The sequence below is a fragment of the Rhyacophila brunnea genome, unplaced genomic scaffold, assembly GCF_057557595.1.
Source record: "Rhyacophila brunnea isolate RB1 unplaced genomic scaffold, BYU_Rbru_1.0 scaffold_22, whole genome shotgun sequence".
Lineage (NCBI taxonomy): Eukaryota > Metazoa > Arthropoda > Insecta > Trichoptera > Rhyacophilidae > Rhyacophila > Rhyacophila brunnea.
The window spans coordinates 37,016,278-37,033,380 of NW_028232882.1; the positions used below are offsets into that span (position 1 = coordinate 37,016,278).

Here is a 17,103-nt window from a genome sequence, read left to right on the forward strand (position 1 = left end):
AAACTGCGTTCTTTTTTTTCCACATGACCACAGATATTCCGCCACTGCTCTATAGGCAATTGATTGCAGGCTTCTGCCACCAATCTATCTACAGATGCCATTGTCATTTCAATATTGTTCTTTCCTACATAACCTTTAACAACAGACCATAATATGTTCTCTATGGGATTTAACTCTGGGTGATAAGGAGGTAATCTCAGTACAGAATACCCGTGCTGATTTAAAATAGCATCTATTTTGTATTTTACATGCCGAGATTTATTCATTAGTACCAAGTTGTAAAGCTCCGGTTTGATCATCGTCGATGAGAAAGGTATATTATTATCCTGTAGCCACTGAATTATTTCACCCTTCTTTTTTTTGATGTTGGTGCTGGGTTCAACAGTGTATTGTGATATGATGCATTATCTACAACAACAACAGATTCAGGTGGTAGGTTAGGAATTAACATTTCTTTTAATCATTTTTCATAATTACTGTAGTTCATCTCGTCATGATAATCGCCACTTTTTAAATTGGATTTAAATTTTAATAAAGCATTTGGCACAAATCCATTTTCACCGCCAGCATGGATTATTATTAAGCGAGTACCTTTTGAAATCGGCTTCTTAAAACTAGAACTCGATCCGTCAGAATAAGAATATGATGTGGTATGAGTGGAATGTATGTAAGTTTCATCCGTAAATATAATAGATTTCCCCTGAACACGATATTCTTTAATTTTTCTTAAATATCCATTTCTTTTGAAAACTATGACAATTTTTTCCATGAGCAGCTTCCAATTGTCTTCTGTTTTTCTCCATCTAAATCCTATATCTTTCATAACTTTCCTTAATGACGTAATTCCACCCTTAAAATTAATATCTTCTTTCAACACGGCATGAATGTTTTTCAGTGTTGCAACAGTTTTATGATTTTTATGAAAGTCATGAATACACCGTCGAATTACAGATATATCAAAGTCATCAATATTATTTTTTTTATTTTTAACTACCCTTTTTTTAGGACTCGAAAAGGTTCCTGTTTTTTGTTTTTCTCTTAAAACACGCCAAACCGTTCTTAAACCAACTCCTGATGCATTCGAAACTTCTGTCACAACACTACTTTCACTACACATTTGGTTTTTATATTTTACGTATGTATATATATTATATATAACTTCCTTCGTTTGGGCATTAATAGTATGATTAATTAAACGGGACATTATAATTCAGTATGCGTATCGTTTCGATAACAATCACTATATGAACACACTGTAGACGATTGCAAAGAATGAGTTTATGGTATGTTTATTACCAGCAACTGTCTTTAACAATATAAACTCCGCCTTTTTATGCCCCTAAACTGCACGGATAACCAATTGGTGATAAGGTAATAATTGCAGGCGGTTCTAAGTAAGGTTTTATTACAGGGCTTAATGCATACACACAAATAATACCAACACAGATGCGAAGCAATTTTAGCGTACAACAGTGCCGATGTAGAACGAAACATCTTATACCTAATTTTTTTGGCCAATTCAAAACGAAACTTATAGGAATTTTAGAATATCCGATATTCGAAAAAATATCAAACCCACCCGTTACTTCGTGCCTTTTCTTTTGAAACTACCCTCTCACCCTTTTATGACATACAGACAGTTTTGGAAAATAAGGTTGCTAGGTAAGAAATATTCCCTACCTTTTGGATTTAATACTACATATTCAGATTCACATTTCCTTCTTTTTAGCAAGCTTTCAATAATTATTTAGTAGGTACATAGACAATGTTTTAAAAGGCCATTTTTTCAACAAGTATTCTTACCATTTAAATTCTTAAGTACATACTTAATATTTACAAAGTTATAAATAATTGAACATTTACATAATTTTGAAAACACTTCTGAGAAAATATATTATAACCAATAGAAAAAATCTTTTTGAAAAAAGTGATACACACCGCAGGAATCGAACATGCATCTCTCGGGTACCCGCACATAGGCCACTATGCTAAAGGAGTAATACTTAAGGGGGAGAGGCACGCCAGCAGAGAGCCTAGCGGAAAAATACGAAGCTTGCAATTTGAGAATTTTCTTTGATAATTTACAATTTCAACTGTACTAATTATTAAATATGTATCTGAAAACATTAAAAAGATTTTTTATTTATTTTTTAATTTAAAGATAAACTGGCATTTGTAAAAAATTGTAATAAAATGTGAATTCGTTGCATGGTCAAATCTTATTATTACATTATATTTTATGGCCATATTTATTATTAAAATTTAGTTTATTAAGTGTTAGATTTCCTGTCGTTTAGATTTTTGACTAATTCATCGTTTTAATATTTTTTATATATATTTTAAAAAACATCGATTTTTATAAAAATATAAATGTGTATAACTTGAAATCCTTATTATTTATGTATATGCCAGTTTATCTTTAAATTAAAAAAAAAAATAAAAAATCTGTTTAGTGTTTTCAGATACATATTTATTAATTACTACAGTTTAAATTGTAAATTATCAAAAAAAAATCTCAAATTGCAAGCTTCGTATTTCTCCCTTAAGTGCCTCTTTTCGCCTCTGATAGTATAAGCATCCCCCTTAATTGCGACAAATTTTAACTAATGGCTTTTAATATTCATTGAAGTGTTTCCCCCAAATTGAGCTACTATTAGCGATCGGCTTTTGTATTTTCAACCAATATTACTTTAATTAGTAACCGACGTCACAGGTCACTCCAAGATTTTTTTTTGTAACTTACTTGTCCTTGCTAATAATTTTTAATTAATTATTTTTTTATATTCAACGAATAATCACAAGATTTAAGAATGTTGAATGACATTCTTAAATCTTGTGATTTGCCTATTCGTTGAATATAAAAAAAAATATAAACAATTATTTTCCACGAAGCTTGCTGCATTTCTTTTGGTGATAAATTTTTAATTTGTTGTTAAATTGTGACATAAGAAATGTTTTGGAAGGAAAAATTTTATATTCATAGAAAATTATGAATCTAGAATATGAGTGTGTCTTTTGGGAAATTAAAAATTATAATCTGGCAATCGCACGACACAATAAACGTTTTTCAACTGTCAGACCGAGCTGAAAAGCCGACGGTGTTTGTTGTGTTGTTCCATATTCGAATTTTCCACAAAGGAAAAAAAACATTTCGTAAATATCGACATGGCTAAATAATGTGTTATGTATTGGCAGTGCAACAATGAATAGCACTGTAAAATATAAAAGCTTAGAAAATTTAAGAAAAATCTACCATATAAATACAATAACATACCACTAATTATTTCCATGATTTTTTCACCGGTGTATGAAATAATCAAAGCTTTTTTTTATTACAAAGTAATTTAACAACTTTAATGATAAAAAATTACGCAGAATCGATTAATTTTTTATGTGACAATAGTGAATAAAAGATTTTACTTTTGATATTAATTATTGAATGTGCAGGTCCAAGCTGTCGCTTCAATAGTGATATGCAATAAAATTATTTTGTTGATGAAATGCATACATAATAATAAGTCATAATAATATCTACACACATAATAATTATAAGATAATAATGACATAATAATAAAATAAAGACAATGACTAAAAAGGCAATTAGGTATAACAAATCCAGATTGCAGATGAAATGTTTTGATATCCAGAACAATATAAATCATTAAAAATGTAAACCAACGCGAATAACTAGGTATTTGTAATATAGAGTTTTTTTTATTAATTAATATTATAATGAAAGGATTTTTTATATATAATTTTTAATAATAAAATACTATGGAGGGTCAAACGGAACCCCCAGATGAGTGTGAGTGCAATGTGCATCCGTCAATTTTTTTTCTTCTTGGGACTCTATTGGTCACTAGGTAAGATATTGCTTCATGATAATTATATAAATAGCCATCTACTCTTTGTTATGGAGTAAATTCTTTGGGATATTATTATAGTTATCATTTTTATAGGATTATAGATGGTGTTGTTGAGGACTTAAAGTCAAACTAGGAGTCATTCGCTACTTTATACTCACAACCAAAGTATTCGGAAGTTCATTCTCTGACTTTTCAATCGCAGCACTTTGATTGGCGCTTCTAGATTGTTGCGCCATGGTATACGACCATGAATACTTGGCGGGCAGTGGTGTAATGCTAAATACAAAATACTTGATGCTCTGGCTATTTTTAATATGCCCCCCGCCACCTGTATCAACATGTACAATTAATGCGGCTATTAGTTTCAAAGTCGGTGGTTGAGCTTTCGTGGACTGTAATTTTGAAGGATGCTTGTGGATTCCGGATCTGGGGGGGTCGATTTACACGAGAATACCAGGCACTGACCATTATCGTTGAGAGGGCTGGCGCGCACTGGTACTGGTCCCGGGTCATGCACTCACGCACTAGTAGCTAAATAGTTTTGGAGTGTCACTCTCACTGTTACACTTGGGTTAATATGGATGACGATGACGTTTGAATGAATGATCAGACACTCTGTGCCGGTAATACCGCTTGAATAAATGTTCTGATTTAGGTACTGAGCTCGTACGGAGACTCGTATTGAGTTCTTGCTTAAACGACGGCAATACTGTAGCAAGTCGATCCTGTCGCTGTCTACGAATAACTGACTGTCATTAAATCACGGTCTGCTGATGACCCGTGATTGTTTAGTGCCTGGATGACAATAATAATAAAGAATAGTAATTGTGACATATTTTTGCGGGGTTGGATGGAATTGGGATCCTAATCGGCCCAACCAGTCGGCAATCTCCATTTCTACTTCTTTTTGATATTTTTCTTGCTTCTGATACTGGAGGTACTAATTTTCCATCTTGTATTTATATTCATCAACTATCGAATGCAGTCCCATTTGTTAGTTACATAATATATTATGTAATTAATTAAACCGGAAGTTGATGGCAAAGTCATTTATATATTATTATTCACCAGCCGTTATTTTTTATAATATACTTTAAATAACATGAAGGAGAATTTATTTCATTTCTTTTCTTTTCTTTCGACCATGTCCGATCCTAATAGGTTCATATGGGCCTCCACAGAGTGGAGGTTTGTATTGACAGATTTTGTTTTTACAAGAAATGGATGTCAGCCACTTGCTCAACCCATTAGGTCCATTCTCTGACTCATATACAAATTGTGTGTCACAATATGACGTGTACTTGTCAGACCCAGGATTTGAACCTGAGACCCACAACGCAATAGGCCGCGCAGCCATCGTGGGTCTAATTATTGTTAACTAATATGTTTGCAAAAAGAAAATATGTACCTACCTATTCTATTTGCAGTTTGAAATGTGCTTGATGGTTTTTTGTAATCATATCAAAATGACGGAATACAGAGGTTACCGTCTTTGAAACTAACAGGCCTAATTTAACTTTGCAATGCAATTTAAAATAATTTTAGAACGACGTCAGTTAGAAGTTAACCATGTGGGTATTGAATTGACTGCAGCTGCAGCTATACGCTGGAATCCGATTGGAGATGTCTTCCTCCAGCAGTGGATAGATTAAGTCTGATAACGACGAAAAAATAATTATTATGTATAATATTTATTTTCTTTATTATTACAATACACGGCAAAGTTAAAACGAAGGAAACTGTCACAGAAGGACTTACATATTAAGTATGTATACAAATTGGGAAGATTATAGTTACCTACCTACTTTTACAATTTTTTTTTTTGAAAATTTGCGGCGTCTTACCGCGGGGGGCATGAAGATCTCATCACATATATTTGCTGTTCGTATGATTAGCTTCGTTGTTTTTTGTTATATTTATTAAATTCCTTTCTTTTTTGTTAATTTCTTTGTGCCTTTTCTCTCCCCGGCACTTTGCATTAGAGTAAAAACAGTACACTCAGTCAAAGCTCACTTGAGAGCGTGGCGACCTCAGTCTCGGGTAACTACTCCTGGAACATTACCAGGCGTAAACAACTGTACAGATGCTTCACATAAAACGTAATGCCTCGTGATATGCTCGATTAAGACCGAGTGTGGTGCGGGGCGGGTTTGGTTTGGAGGGCGTGTTTGTGTTTTCTAAATTGACTGCACTTTCGACATATTATTTTCTCTCTCATATTGGTCACCCCATGACTGAGGATCGTGATCACCCTAAAATACAGTCATCTTCTGAGCGACCAAGACTCTTTACCCCTCACGGTTCTCTACTTCTCATAATTCAGATGAAGACTATCCCCAATAAGCTCTTTTGATTGGTCGCTCCCTTTCTGCTTTGTCCTTTTCTGGAGGCTACCCAAAATCACCAGTCTCTCGAGGTTATCTGGTCTGCGCAACCCATTAATGCGATATAAATTAACTGAATGAAAGAAAAGTCAATGCTATATTCCTATACTAATAATGCAATACTATAATTATTTATATGTGTAGTCCATTCCAGATACAACGCACGTGGGTTGTTCAAAACCCCTTTGGGGGAATTTACGCGAGTAATCTCAATTCAATTATTCATCATGCAGCATCATGGGAAAATCCGAAATATTCTCAGCAAAGAAAGTAATCTAATAGAATATTTTATTAATATTCTGGCAATATTTATTTTTCCACACTTTGGAAAAAGATGATTTTTTTGTTATTGTCTAGCACAGGGGTTCCAAAGTGTGCGTCCCGACTTTCTTAGATGCGAGTTTAATTTCCAGGAGCGCCGCAGGGTAATTTAAAATACTAATAATTATTTATTATATACACGCTTACAATGATAGGTTCATGTATTTTGGAGGCGGTTTTCTAAAGACGATAACAATGCTACCAGGCCCGCCTCTATGGACTCGGCCGCCCCCTTGCAAAACTCTAAAAACCGCTCTACAATATAAAAAACCATGTAAATAATTAAATATCTATAATTAAAAAATTTACTATTTCTCCAGTTATTGTAAATACTATAATGTCTGTAAATATCCACGTACTAAAAGAATTATCTAATGAACCGTGACGTGTGCTATTCTCCATTGACATTCTCCGTTTATAAAACGCGTTAATATAAACATCACTATGTAGAGGCCGATATGCTCCACAATTTAAAAAAAAATCGGTGTGTGTACTTATTTTATGTATGAGCGTTAGAAGTTATACTTCTTTGCGTAACAAAACTCAAACAAAACTTGTGATAACCTAGATTCTTCGACTAGGTAGCTCTTAATTATTATCTTGTTAAATTACACACTCAAGAAAAAGGGCCGCTTATTGTAGCGCCGTTGGTTTATTTCTATGCACATTAACTTATATTACTAAATTATATACTTAATGGTTTCTCGTTGTTTTTATTTTTAAAGTACCAAATGTCAATCTGACGTTTAATCGTTTGTAAACAACGTTGTTTACGTAAGGAATTGCAAATGGCCGACAATAATAAATTCGCTGTCTAGGCAATGGAACAATAAATTATAAACTATAATATTATATTCTATAATTGTTACGATTGCAGTATCATACTGTGGCGTAAAAGTAGTGCGTTCGGCTAATAACCGAACAATCGTTGGTTCGAATCCAATCGAGTGTGTTTTTTTGTGTGAAAAAATAAATTATGTGTTAAATGTCACACGCCAAAAATACACTCTGATCTGATTTTCCAAACGCGCCTAAAGAAAACAGTATTTAATTCCTCTTATTATTTTAGCATTTACTTAGCAGGTATGTAATAAGGTTTTTACCCCTTTCACCGTATTCATTTGATATATAAGCGAGAATAAACTGTATTTGTTGCCAGTGTGTGTGTACCATTGGTGAGTATGCATAGTGTCTGTATCGTAAAAAACGACTCAAATGGAATAGTACAAAGCTTAAATCTAATAGAATTTAAATTAAAATTCCATCAACTACCTTCAGTATATAGTATTAATAGTATTTTATTATATGGTTACACATTGAGTACGTTGGTCTATACACCCCTTTACCATTTGTAATTTGACTAAAGCATTGGTTGAATAATTTATATAGCTTTAGTACCGAGAGCTTTTGTTTGAGAAAATTCAAAAAAGCTCTTTTCCAATATTGTCAGTATGATAATAAGCCTAACAATTTATTCTTATTAGGGATTTTTCGTAATGTAGTTACCGACACGGAAAGTGAGCGCGGGGATTTTTGTCAGACAAAAAATACCCTACTCTGTGAAATTTTTAAATAAAGTATTGAATAATAAATAATCTTATAATAGGCTGAGGCTATTTATTTGGTTGTGTCCTACATAGTAATTCATTCGCTGCGGACCTTTTAATTAATAATTAATTACCACATTTTGTATTTTTGACTCTCACATTTTTCACATGTCGCTTGTTTCTCATATCTAAAACGGCTAGAAGGCATAGCTGTGAATTGGAGCACTCATAATATTATAAAGATAATAATGCCATGATTCTTCCTAAACGTGCTGTATTCTACTTGCAATAACATTTTCTTATAATTATCATTGAATTACAATGTACATTTTTAGAGCCTGATGTGTGGATTGACACAAATCGTCAAACACAATTTTGTTATTATCGGCTGTTTAACAGATAGTGAAAAAATGTAAACAAACACTGCGCACTAAAAGCTGCGCATTAGACTAGTGACCAACGTTCCCTCTAATTTTTCTATTGTGTGTGCGGATCATCAGCGCACCTGAGCAGTGGCGTAACTAGGGTTGGTGTCACCCGCCAGTGACGGACCATCACCCGGTGCGGTAAATTTACACCCCCCCCCCACAAACACACACAAACAATTTTTCATTAAAAATTATTATTAGTTTTGTATTGGCACGCGATAGAACAGGACAGATATAGTGATCCCGCTCGACATAAAATTTCACTTGCGTGCTCGTGTTAGTCGCACTTGACCTTCACCTTCCAAAAAATGCGTCGAAGAATTGTGCATGTGATGGTTTCGTGCATTCGAGCAAAACTAAAATCTGGCAAAGGAAGCTTTATTTTACAATATTTTTGTGTGAGGACTGTGCGGGGGATGAAAAAATGTGTGCGGACATATTTTGGTAGGTGTGTTACAGAGAACATTGCAGTAGTGACGTATACATCCGCCTGAAAATCTTACATCTATTATTTTTAACCAGAAATTAAATAGTTTTGAATTTCGTTTACCTGTATACGACAAAAGAAAATTATATTGATTATCTATTCAATTCGAAAATACGGAACACTAGCGCATATCGGGTTACAGATGGAATACATCTATATTATGTCATGCCATCATTTATTCTGGATCGGAACCGTTTCCTCGTTAGGCACCATTAGCGACGGGTGCAAGACTAGTCAATGCGCTCCCCAAAGACGTAGATATTTTCGTTGACATGCTGTCTGTTTTGTATTCGAAATTTTATTTTTCTGTATAAAATCGTAGATACTTAAGTAAGTATGTTTTTTTAGTTTATTATTATTATTATTATCATTTTATTTATTCTCTTCTTCTCTCTTGTGAGGGTAATGTTTGTTATAATGTAGATCTCATGTTGTGTACGTCTTGAATTTAGATTTGTTATGTCCACAATGTATTGTTTTCTTAAATAAATACATAATGACGTAATCATTCAAAATTTGAATTTTTACACACAGATTAAGATGTTTTGGATTCGATTTTAATTTAGTGTTCTTTTGTTTGACTTGTTAGATTTTTTTTTCATTTTGATGTATTAAATGACTACTTAGATACAGTTTTATTTTGATATTAAAAATGTAATTGAAATTGTTTTATTAAGAAGACAATTAATGTACATCGATCAACTAAGCGACCTCGTGCGAAGCCGGTTACTTCAGCTAGTACTAAATTAATCCTCATCATTCGTGGTAATACCCCTGTAGGTATTATGTTTAGTAAAATATTTTATTTAAATTATTTTGAAAACAAGGTATTTAAAAGTTAAATAATCGCTTAGAATCAAGTCTTTGACATTGATATAGATATGGCTGTACCAAAAATATGTTAGTAATAAATAACTTTCGCTTCAGAAAATGTTGATGTTCAATAGTGTGTTGGTATCTTTACAACCAATCAATACGGTCATATCCTGAATCTAAATCAAAGATGGAATCTATGTGATTGGTTATCTAAATAATGATTGGCCATTTTATGTAAAAATCTTCTTTTAGGAAACTGAGTAAAACGTTTTTATTTCAGAGTAACATTGAAAAATGATTGTTAAAGCTCAATTGTGAATATTGTTACAATTCTAATTGACTTACAGTTAATTGAGGGTCGAGTACATCATGCAACTCAGCCGTACGATTATTAAATCCTAGACCAACTGATTAGTAGCCGAACATGCTAACCTATGGTTCGTGGTGGGCGTAACATGATACCATAACTAATTAAACAAATTAATTGAATCTGATTATATTTTATCAGGCAAACTTGTAGGCACAGAAAATCAAGGTTTATTTTTATTACAATTATTACATCGTTGGACAATAATTTCAACTTTGATAAAATTAATGTAAGTCAGTCTTTTGTTTTTCAGATTTATTGTTTGTTTGCTTAAATTTAAATTAGAAATAAACTTTATTAAAAAGTTGTAAACTTTATAATGTCAGCCCAATTTAAAATGACTTAGTCAGCCATTGAGTAAATAATACAATGTTGTTTGTACCAAATTTAAAATTGAAAGCTAGCCAATTAAGCATTTACCTTTAGTAGGTACGTTAATATGGTTTGAAATATTTTCTATAGTTCCATAAACTTTTTGATTAGTTTGATTAAAATCTATAAAATCACACGTTTCTGAGGTAGAAATTCCGTAGGGCTATTTGGGTAAGATCCCTTAGTGCCCAAGCTTATGTTAACTACCATATGAAGCGCCTAGTTTCAAAAGCCCTTAAAACGATTTTAGATAGTTCTGAGAAAAATGAGAAAAACTATTTTAGGTAGTTTTGAGAAAAATGAGATAAGCTCATATCTATTAAATCTGTTTTACAGTTTTACTTTATATATTTATTTTTATTTGTTTATTATTATTTTTTAATTCGTACATTCTAAAGAGTATTTTGGCTTATCCATTTTAGGGGTATTTGAAAAGCACACCCAACCATTTTAACGGGTTTTGAAATTTATCCTAATTTTTGATCATACGTATTGACGGTTTTTGGCATTTTTTAAAGTTAGTTCAATATTTGCTATAATATAGGTAACAAAAATATCCATCTAAATACATAACTAACTCAAATAATTTGAAACTAGGCGCTTCATTTATATATAATTTTCAGACTATATGTAGTATATACGTACATAATAAGTAACAAATGTATTAGTCACTATTTTGTATTGACCAATGAGTAAACACAATTTTAGTTGCAAATATTTTTCCCCCCTAAATACAACAACGAAATGATGGTGAATACTTGCGATTTCATGTTGAATAAATGCATTCACAATCTCCTTCGAATTGATAATACATGTAAGATTTTAGTGGATCTCATTTTTTTAAAGATTATAATTATTTTTAAACAAATTTATTAATACTTATACAAAAGTGGTAGAAGTAGAGTAATGCAACGTGACACGGAAAGGTGCGTGTTAGGCATAACAAGGCAGACAAGAGTACGCGACACAGAGGTTGCCAAGCAAATTAAATGGCAATTAGTTGAATAAATGCTTTCATATAGTGGTATCCAAAGGGCACTAAATGGCCACATGGGCCCTCTAAAATCTACTAAATGGACGAACTCATAAAGCTTTAAAATAAGCTTCTAGGAAACTCCATAAGGGTGCAGATAATTGACCAATATTCAAGACTTTTTAATCCATCGATTGTATTAAATTTAGTACAAATGAAATAATTGACGTTGACAGATTTGTATCCAGGGCTGTTATTTGCTAGTCTAATGTTATATTATAATAATTGGCAGGGGAGAGCCCAGACTTATATATAAAACTTAAACTAAATCGTATGTAATAATAAAGCAATTAATTTAATTTAAAACGAGTTTCCACACGAAACAATTTACTCACACCAGTGGTTTTCAACAAACTCCTAAAATTAGTGAAATGGGTGAGAATTTTGTTCAGTGTTGCTAACTGACACTGGCAAAATATACAAGATAGACATAAGTTAGTTGGCAAAACAATTACAGATTTTCTTAAAATAGAAATGCGTAGAAAGTATCATTTTATAAGAATTTATTATTTCGTAACTTATAAAAAAGGTCATACAACTAATAATAAATACAGGTACGAAATATAGTTATTTATCTAATATTCATTTTATTGTTAACTTTATTTTATTGAAAGTAGAAAATGCCAGCATATTGATTTACAAAGCAAATCTGGTGTGATATTTTATGTTTTTATATGGGTTTTTAAAAGCTTTTTGTGATGTCGATATATGCTATATTTAATGCCATATGCCCGATAAATGTTTTGCAAGCTGGATGCATAGTCAATAATATTAAATATAGTAAGAAAATAAGCTTAAGCGTCGGCCTATAGAGTTGAGGATCCCAGGTTCGAATCTTGGGTCTGGCAAGTATACATATTGTTTTTCAATTTGTGTATGAGTCAGAGTATGGACCTAATAGGTTGAGCAAGTGGCTGAGATCCATTTCTCGTAAAAACAAAATCTGTTAAAACAAATTTCTACTCTGTGTAGACCCATAATATGATCTTATTAGGATCGGACATATTCGAAAAAGAAATATTTTCTTGAATATTATTAATGTTAAATGGTGGTGGTGTTTAAAAGACCATTATCTTCTATCGGAAGGTGTCAATCGGGGATTGTTTGTTCAGCAGACAGATGTAGGGATATGAAGTCATTCGATATGCATAATGTCTTCGATAAGGGAAGAGCAGTGTGCTGCGATGAAATTTCGTTATCGCTTAGAAAAACAGCCACTGAAGCATACGAATTACCGTGGATTAAAATTGCTTGAGTTATAATACTACGGAATCCGTAAGAATTAATAGTGGCACCCCAGGGCGTCTAAACGTATATATACTTTGGAAATCTCTGATCTACCTCATAATATAATGACGTCATTGCATCAGAATAAATTAGCTATTTTCTATTTTTAGCTAAGGGTGTGCTATTTGTTGGCTCGCGTGTTAACACATTAATTCAAGACTGAATTTTGTTGCACAATGCAGTGCTAGCTACCACCTTACTCCAGTGAAGTCATCGCAAAGGGGAGCATGGAATAAATAAGTAGTTTTACTTCTCATAACATAACACGTCTCCGCTGTATGATTTCTCTTTTCTTCTACTATGTTCCGTATGATGCTCTACCGACGTTCGAATTATTATTGTGACGAATTCCTCTATTGGCCATTATTGCTACTGTCCAGATAAAACATTTTTAAGCCATGGGGTTTGTCTTCTGATATATCATGAAGCACTGCTCACTATATGAACAAGATATCGTCGTTAAAAATCTTCAATTCGACAATATAAGGACAACAATGAAGGTACACCATTTCCTAATTTTCTAATTACATAATACGAGTATGTAGGTAATATTCAGCGTCTTTACATAATTTTTTTATTACTAGTCTTATATTAATATTTGGATATTTTTGATTAATTATACAATACATAAAAATGCCACAACCTCATGCAATGCGAAAATAAAACAGACTTTGACCGCGTGATATATGTATTAGGAGATGGAGGATATGATAATAAAGGAAACAAATATACACAACGAGGAGATAGACGGATTCATATTATTATTATTTGCTGCCTATTCAAGTGCATTTTCTTTTTCTTTCTTTTGAACTATAATATATTTTGGTGAAGTAGTTTTTGTTAATTGAGTCAGCTTTATTTAATGGTTGAATTCCATTTAAATAATATATAAAGTAAATCCAATTGTACAGGATTTTTAAAGTCGATAGCTATTTCGAGTGTAACACCATTTTTAAGACGACAAAAATGAGCGAATTGTCTACGCTTAAGTATAAAACTCATACAATGAGACGAAATGATTTCTCTCTCTCACCCTTTTACTATTAAAGAATAATACCTACTTACTTGGAAACCGTATAATTCACCTTCCTATATATTAATATATAAACCTACTAAGCAATTAAAGACTAATAATTACTTATTTGGAAATTGTATTAATTTAAAACAATTAATTTACTTTCATGCAGGTCATTGTAAATTATGAATTATATATTATGAAATATTTTTTTGATATCCCCATTTTCATTATAAGTATTGTTTTCCTTGAATGAAATTTACACCTATGGGTCTATTCTATACTTATCGACCGCTAAAATGATAAAGTGATAAATATTTTCAAACTTAGGGTAGGTTTGTATCAAAATATTAGCACTTATTGTAACAATTACACGAAGCTGGTTTTTATTGTTGCAATAAGTGCTATATTTTAACAGCACCTATCTTGCTGCTGTTAAAATATCGCACTTATTGCAACAATAAAAACCAGCTTCGTGTAATTGTTACAATAAGTGCTAATATTTTGATACAAACCTACCCTAAGTTTGATACTATTTATCAAGTTAGTGTTCGATAGGTATAGAATAGACCCACTAGTCGTATGTATTAAATTAATGGTTACCCTAAGTTTAATATTTTCATATTTTTTGAGGTTGTGGTCCTTTTATAAGGTTAGCATTATGAATATTGTATATAAGGATCTCTCCAAATCTACAACTTTCGGCCGAGTCCTTTGTATTGACAAGTATTCCGAGTAAAATATTTAGTTTATTTCGCTTGTAGCGTGTGCTACAGTATTGCCACACTTGGTTGGCACGCCTGTGTTGAAAAGTATAATTGCTAGAGGTCATCGGTTCGTGTCCCACACGAAGCACGCAGCGTGTCGGTTGGTCGGTAGTGCCAACTGAAAACCGAAAATAGGTCAGAGTTTCCACTCGTGGGAAATCAGGGTGATAATAATATGTTGCTGTTAAGTTGGAATGGGAAAGACGTGGGGAAGGATTCCAAATGACAGTTCAGTTTGTTGCGTTGGTATTACATTTGAATTTTACTGTTTGCGTGTTTTGTTTGGAATTGAATATATCGACGTTCTCCAATAATTGGCACCGGTGTTTTTCAACGAACAGAAAATTGTATCCTCTGGATAAATAATTACAAGATAAAAATAACTTTTTATATACAACGTTTTTTAATTTTTCTGTTGAATCATATAAACTTGACTAGATTAAACGATCAAAAAAATTTGTACTTGATAGAAATAATACTGAAACGTCATTTTGACAATTCATATATTTTTTTTTTAGAATTATTAATAACCATGTCCTTGCTTTTTCGTACAAGGTGGTTTGTTAGTAATTTTGAACAATCACAAACACCCAGGCTTTGAGAAAAACACATAAATGTTTTTGTCATGACCGGGAATCGAACCCAGAACTCTCGGGTGGAAGGCCAGCGCCTTGCCCACTGCACCACGAGAGCCACCGACAATTCATATTGATTTCCATACTAACGCACGTATATATTAATAATTTAGTTGCTAGGACCCCAGACCCCTAGCAACCAATAATAATGGATTGGATTACGGATTTCTTCCGAAATAACTTTTCATACAAAACAGAATTAACTGAAAATAAATTCAATTCTACTTAAAGAAAGCTAAACGTATTAAAATAATGCATTGGCATCGTGTTCTGATATATTCTAAAAGTTTCAAATGTCTAGCTAGTTGGGAAGTTAGTTAAAAATCGATTGCAAGATTTGTACTGGATAAAAAACCACCGGAAAAATAAGAATACGACCTAATAAAATCATTGTACCTATCATTGTTTTAAATCGTAAAGAAATGCATCAAATACCCCAAAACCATATAAATCTTTCGGTAAACAAAATAAACAATCTTTAAAAACTTTTTATAAAGCTTGTTTCGTGATTCTGTTTTTTAAACTCAGTCGCGAATGGAAAACATGAGTAGTTAATTGAACATAGGTACATAATTTGAAAAAATCCCACTATTTAGAAAAAAATACCACGCCCGAAGGGATTTGATCTTCATTTTATGTATGAACTACTATGTAGATTAATTGGAAAAGCACACTGGTGTAAGTCCAGCGGTTAAAGGTTCACGCCCCGTCGGGTGTCGTATTTTTTTTAATTAATCGTAATTTATTAATTATAATGTTCAATATATAAAATGTAACAATAACATTCTTATATCTTACCTATGTCTAATTCGTTAATTAAAAGAAATAGTTTATTAGACGAGTACTTCAGTGACAAACAACTGTGTGCCTATGTTTGGAAGAAATTTATTACTGTTTTATGGGAAGCAGCGACGCATGATCTCGTGAAATGTTATTTTGATTCAAGTGCGTGGACTACACATAGACCCTTCTAAACCAACCCGCCCCGAACCATGCTCGGTCTTAGTATCATGAGGCCCTACGCTTGGATGAAGTATCTGCATTTTTTTTACTTCTGGTAATGTCTCAGGAGCAAATACCTAAGATTAAGGTCACCACGCACTTAAGTGTGTTACGACTGAGTTTACAGAGATTCAGATATATTACACAGATATTGTCAAAACCATAAAACTTTTATTATGAATAATATTATGTCATTAATCATATTATGCATTGACCATTTCGAACGCAAAACGACTTGTTCCGTAACCAAAGCATTCACATTGTATTACAAATATAGATATAAATTTGTATTAATATTTTTTTTATTCAACGATTAATTTCCAAGATTTAAAAATGTAACATTTTTGTAAAAATGAAAACACTTCTGAGAAAATATATTATAACCAATAGAAAACATTTTTTTGAAGATAGTATGACACCCGCAGGAAACGAACCTGCATCTCTCGGTTTTCGTGCCCACGCACATAGACCACTATGCTAAAGGTACCATACTTAATTACGACAAATTTTAACTAATGGCTATTATAGTACTCTCTGAAGCGCTTTCTAAATTGAGCTACCATTTGCTATTAGGTACCTGTGAAGAGGCAGACATGTTAATGATTATTGTAACTACCCACTTTTCTTATTCTTCTTACTGGCGCTACAACCCTGTGTGGGCCTTGGCCTCCTAAAGCATCTACCTCCAACTAGGTCGGTCCAAAATTGCTTCCTTTCGGTTAAATTCAAGTCAAATCTATCCCTCTATTGTGTACGAGGTCTAGCAAGTCTTCATT

General features: G+C 32.5%; 1 protein-coding gene across 1 annotated transcript in view; it reads left to right on the forward strand.

Moving 5' to 3' along the window:
- Window positions 1–3,092: 3,092 nt before the first annotated feature.
- Window positions 3,093–17,103, forward strand: part of LOC147070522 (uncharacterized) — a 70,627-nt gene continuing 56,616 nt past the window's right edge. Inside the window, exon 1 of the mRNA XM_085949579.1 lies at window positions 3,093–3,863. Within this exon, the coding sequence (XP_085805705.1) occupies window positions 3,775–3,863 (89 nt within the window). The 5' untranslated portion in view covers window positions 3,093–3,774. The remainder of the gene's footprint in view (window positions 3,864–17,103) is intronic.